The sequence below is a fragment of the Solanum tuberosum genome, unplaced genomic scaffold, assembly GCF_000226075.1.
Source record: "Solanum tuberosum cultivar DM 1-3 516 R44 unplaced genomic scaffold, SolTub_3.0 scf00299, whole genome shotgun sequence".
Lineage (NCBI taxonomy): Eukaryota > Viridiplantae > Streptophyta > Magnoliopsida > Solanales > Solanaceae > Solanum > Solanum tuberosum.
In genome coordinates, this window is record NW_006239224.1 from 661,967 (window position 1) to 667,772 (window position 5,806).

The 5,806-nt window shown below is 30.9% G+C and overlaps 1 protein-coding gene across 1 annotated transcript; it reads left to right on the forward strand.

Moving 5' to 3' along the window:
• Window positions 1-1,182: 1,182 nt before the first annotated feature.
• On the forward strand, window positions 1,183-4,059 carry LOC102586869 (eukaryotic translation initiation factor 5A-4-like). The gene is given in 5 exon segments (NM_001288531.1): window positions 1,183-1,353; window positions 2,670-2,792; window positions 2,900-2,956; window positions 3,036-3,110; window positions 3,716-4,059. Coding segments are annotated over 5 exon segments (480 nt in total). The 5' UTR covers window positions 1,183-1,230; the 3' UTR covers window positions 3,818-4,059.
• Window positions 4,060-5,806: the final 1,747 nt, after the last annotated feature.

Consider the following 5,806-nt stretch of genomic DNA (forward strand, 5'->3'; position numbering starts at 1 on the left):
TTAAGTTTGTTTTTAAAAAATATTTTCAATTTCAAAAATTATTTTCTACTCTAGTAAAAATAAAAGGTATTTCTCAAAAATATTTTTCATTCATAAATCAAACACTAAAAATCTTTTTCGGAAAATATTTTCTACTCACCAACCAAACATAAGAAAATAAGTCAAAAATCAACTTGTTTTCTAGGAAAACATTTTCTAGGAAAACATTTTCCTTTATACCAAACACACCCTAAGTGTATCTGACCTGAGATCTGGTATGAAATTATTAGTTAGTAAAACAATATGTAATTATTTCAAACTATAAGAAGAATTAGTAAATATGATAGAAATGTTTATGTAATTAAGCAGTGTTTTTTTTCAAAAATAAATTGGAGTTGCAAAACAGTGCAATATTCCATTTGCTTCATATTATTTGACCTATATCGATTTAAGAAATATTTAATCAAAAATATATTTTACTTAATAAATCTTATTAATGATATTTTAAAATTCTAATTTTTTTTTTGGTTCAATAAAATTCTAAATTTGAGTACTACTACTATGTATAGTTATTTAATATTAAAAAATAGAGAGAGAAAATATACTCCATCTGTTTCAATTTATGTGACACTTTTCCTTTTTCGAGAGTCAAACAGTTTAAGTTTGATCGAAAATTTGTGTGTGAAATCTTCAACTTTTTTGAAATGAAATTTATATATTTGTAAACTATGTAAAAAGCACTATAAGTCACAATAATTGACAATTCAAAATAATCGAAAGATATATGAAAAATTTACGTTCAAAGATAAATTTGTTTGAATTTCGAAATCTGAAAAGTGTCACATAAATTAGAACGGAGGGAACAATTAATTTTCTTAATTTCATAAAATGAATAAGTAAATTAAAAAAATTATTCTAATATAAAGATTAGGTAATATGAAACAATATATATGAGAAACTTTCTCAAAATAAAAAGTTTCATACAAATTGAAACAACTATTTTAAATACGAAAATGTCACGTAAATTGAAACGGAAGGAGTAAATTGCAAAAAGATTTGACAATTTTAATCTAACGGTGGAGAAGAAATCATTCAATCTATCAAAAAAACAAAACCCTAAAAATCTACTCAAAAATCCTATTAGGTTTTCTCCCACCATATAAATAGCCCCTCACGTGCTCTTCGCCTCCCTCGCCACTCATTCAACTCTCTGTATTTTTCTCCTTCTCCGTCCAATCGAATTTTTCAGCCATGTCTGACGAGGAGCATCAATTTGAGTCTAAGGCTGATGCTGGAGCATCAAAAACGTACCCTCAACAAGCTGGTACTATTCGTAAGAGCGGTTACATCGTCATCAAAGGCCGTCCATGCAAGGTTTCTCTTCTAAACTTTTTTACGTATATGTAATTTATTTGGTTATAGCTGATGTATAGGGCTGTTCATGTAGTTGATTAAGATGTGTGTGTTGGATTTGATTAGAGAAGGATTGCAGATGTATTTGCTAATTTTTTCAAAAATTTATTCTGTGTGTATGTATATTTGATTTATTTGGTAATAGTTGATGTGTAGGGTTGATTGAGATGTGTTTCGATGGGATTTAGAAGACTACTAGGTGTATTTGCTGTTGCAGTTGTAGATCTGATGCTCTGTGTTTTTTACTCTAAGTGTGTTTGATTAGTAACTTGTTTTTTTCGGCTGTTTAAGTAAGTTTGATAGTAGATGAAGCGATCACTAGAGCGAAGTAGTGTAATAGGCAGAAAGGACTATGTATAATCTGTTCGATTTAAGGCTCTTTGCTTATTTTGATTCACTAGTATCTTACTAGCTAGTGATAAAAAGAACAAGAACCTTGCTGTGAGTGGAATTATGGTATATTTTGTGCAATTATGGTAGATTTTGTCTTACTAAGAAATTGAGTAGCGTTGTGTTAACCAACCTCAACATTTAACTATAAGATTTGGGGTTAGAGTGTTACCACCAAGGGGACAAGGGTGGGAAAGGGCCACTTATGGTTTGGATGGTTGTTATCTATTGTATTGTTTTGTTAGTTTAATTACAATGTTTGTTTTGATTGTTGGTTAAGTTTTATTATATTGTATTGTGAAATCCTTCTTGTTGGTAATGACAGTAAGTTCCATTACATGTAACAAACTAACAATTATATCTGTTTATTCTTTGAATTGTGAATTGTTAACGTGTGATATTATATAATGACATAAAGCAATACAATTTATCTAAATATTGTATTCATTAAAATAATATAGTATGATACAATACAACTTGATACATTATGTAACTACCATCCAAATAGAGTATTTTTTTCGTGGTCTTACCAAAGAGAAGTGAAACAAAAATAGATTTGATATTTCACCAAAGGTCTTTAGCTTCTGAAAACTCTTGTACGTTTATTTTTCTGATGTTTGGTATGAATATTTCTAATGTTGAATTTATTTTTCCATAGATCTAGCTGTGGATTATATGTTGCATTTGGTTGAATTATGTAACTGTTAAATGGCCCTTACTGAAGTGTCATAGTTATGGATGTATATTTGGATAATGTGCATCAAGTAACTTAATGATTCTGCTTCAGGACATTGCATGGATGTATCCCCTTTTATTATGGTTCAAGTCATAATTGCATTAATTCTAGTGTAAGCACTAGCTCCAATTTTGATGCTTTCTTGTTACAGGTTGTGGAAGTCTCTACATCCAAAACTGGCAAGCATGGTCACGCCAAATGTCATTTCGTTGCTATTGATATCTTCACTGGAAAGAAGCTTGAGGATATTGTCCCCTCTTCACACAATTGTGATGTGTGTGCTTTCTGTTTCTTGTTTATGATCTTTGCCCCCTTTTCCCCTATATTCCTTTTGTCTGTATATTTGTGCTCATATTTGACAATTACGTGTTCAAATTGCAGGTGCCCCATGTTAATCGCACAGATTATCAGCTTATTGACATCTCTGAAGATGGATTTGTATGTGCCTTTATTCCCTTGTCCGTTCCTTTTTATATTTTTGATTGATGTGGTCTAATATTGCTGCACAACGTTACAGGTGAGTCTGCTCACTGACAATGGTAACACCAAGGATGACCTCAGGCTTCCTACTGATGATAGTCTGCTTTCACAGGTTAGTAATCTAATCCGAAGTTGTGTTTTTGGTGGCCCTGAAGGACGGGAAATTACAGTCACTTCCTCTTGTTGTATTTTGTTTTCTCCAGCCTTTTATTTTCTCTGAGTTATCTTCTTCTAGCACAAGCTTATTGCCTTTCCCATTGTAAAAATGGATTTGTTTGGAGTCGTGGTTGTGTAATAAACACAATCTGTGTACAATTAAGCCGATGCTCCGGACATTTAAAAATGAAGGCAGCATGGTTATGTGCACGGAGATTGAATCAGCAGAGTCGACATGTCTGCTCCCTCTGATACCCTTTTAAAGGGTTAATGATTTGGAGGCCTGGTTTTAGACTCACATCTTCTTTATGTACCAAAGTTGTATTTTGGGTCAAAGTATGCAGTCTTCTCAGTTGTATGTAGCCTCTAATTCTTTCACAAGCTTCTCGAATCCCTATGGTACAACCATGGTTACAAGTAAAAAAGCTCATTGAATCTCTATTCTCGACTGGTGCTGATAGTGAAACATAATTTTTTCAGACCTTTGTTGGTCTTTTTTTTTTGTAAACTTCAGCGTACTTCTATGCAACTACTGATTATGTTTTAACTTGCCGAATTCAGATCAAGGATGGGTTTGCTGAGGGTAAAGACCTCGTTGTGTCTGTTATGTCAGCTATGGGTGAGGAACAGATTAATGCCCTGAAGGATATTGGCCCCAAGTAATCTCTTGATTGGATTGCTTGACGCGAAGTTCTTTACTACCTTGAGTGAGATAGATATTATAGTTATGGAAAAACATTGTGGTCTTATGGAAAATTCTTAGTATTTGCGGACCATTGTGAGTTAGATTTTTATTTTTGTTGTTTTAAATTGTGGTATTCATCTGAATTTTGTCCTACTAAAGTTTTTTAAATTTGGTGTGGGGAAATGCTTAACCTGCAGCTATATACCATCATCTTCACCTATTTTGCTGCTCTTTTACATCTATTTTGTCATCAACACCAGCCGCTTTTGAGTTGCTAAAATGCGTTTGGGTTTTTAGTTATGGAGTAATTTTTCATGTTTGGTTGGCTTAAACGTTTTGAAAAATATTTTAAAATGAACTTATTTTCCTCTGAATCAAGAAAAATGATTTCTATACGTAAAGTAAGGAAATGAGAATTTCAAAAATTTCTTTAAACCTCACCACCCAAAAGAAATCCAGACCTGGAATTTGGCTTTTTACCTCGACTTTTGACTTTGATCCTGAGGCTGAATTTGACCTTCCACGACTCAAAATCACTTGTTTTCAAGAAAATATTTTCCAGAAAAACATGAAAATATATTTTTCATCATACAAAATACACCCTACAAGTTTTTTTAATTTGAAAGCACTTATTTCTATACATAATAAAAATCAATGGATAATATGAATATCCATATAATTCATTGGGTTTATTCATTTTATCCATATATAAATTATGGATCGAGTTGATTATTTGTTTTCACTTGATTCATTTTTGATAAATTCAAGTCTTAACTACTTACATTTTCTAAAGATTAGTTTATGAATAATTAAATGTGTAATGGTAGAAAGTAAACATTGATTTATGTTATTAAATATTTTTTGAAGGAGTATGTCATACCCCACCAATTCACATTTGATAGTGTCTTCCATCAATATTAATTATACATCCTATCAATATTTGATAGTGTCTTCCATCAATATTAATTATACATCCTATCAATATTTGATAGTGTCTTCCATCAATATTAATTATACATCCTATCAATATTTGATAGTGTCTTCCATCAATATTAATTATACATCCTATCAATATTTGATAGTGTCTTCCATCAATATTAATTATACATCCTATCAATATTTGATAGTGTCTTCCATCAATATTAATTATACATCCTATCAATATTTGATAGTGTCTTCCATCAATATTAATTATACATCCTATCAATATTTGATAGTGTCTTCCATCAATATTAATTATACATCCTATCAATATTTGATAGTGTCTTCCATCAATATTAATTATACATCCTATCAATATTTGATAGTGTCTTCCATCAATATTAATTATACATCCTATCAATATTTGATAGTGTCTTCCATCAATATTAATTATACATCCTATCAATATTTGATAGTGTCTTCCATCAATATTAATTATACATCCTATCAATATTTGATAGTGTCTTCCATCAATATTAATTATACATCCTATCAATATTTGATAGTGTCTTCCATCAATATTAATTATACATCCTATCAATATTAGTTCTATTCTTATTCTAATACACTATATTTATTAGGGAAAATTGTATATAATAGCAAACTATTAATTCAAATTAAATGCTATAAATATAGTTTGATTTAATTGTACCTCATAGCAAACTGTTGCTATTTCAGCTCTCTCTTGGTGAATCTCGCTCGCCACTCTCGTTCTCTCCCTCGCCTCTCTCATTTTTTATACAAACGCAAGTGTATAAAGTGCGTTTGTGTTTGTATAAAGCGAGAGAAAATTGTATATATACATATATTTTCGTTCCCCTCTCTCCCCTCTCCCAGATCTCGCTCGACACTCTCCAGATTTCGCTCTCTCACTCGCCTCTCTCACTTTATACAATTGATCTTTTTGTATATGTATACCAAAGCAGATTATACAACTGCTTTCTTTTGTATATGTATAGCGAAATATACATATTTATATTTGCTAT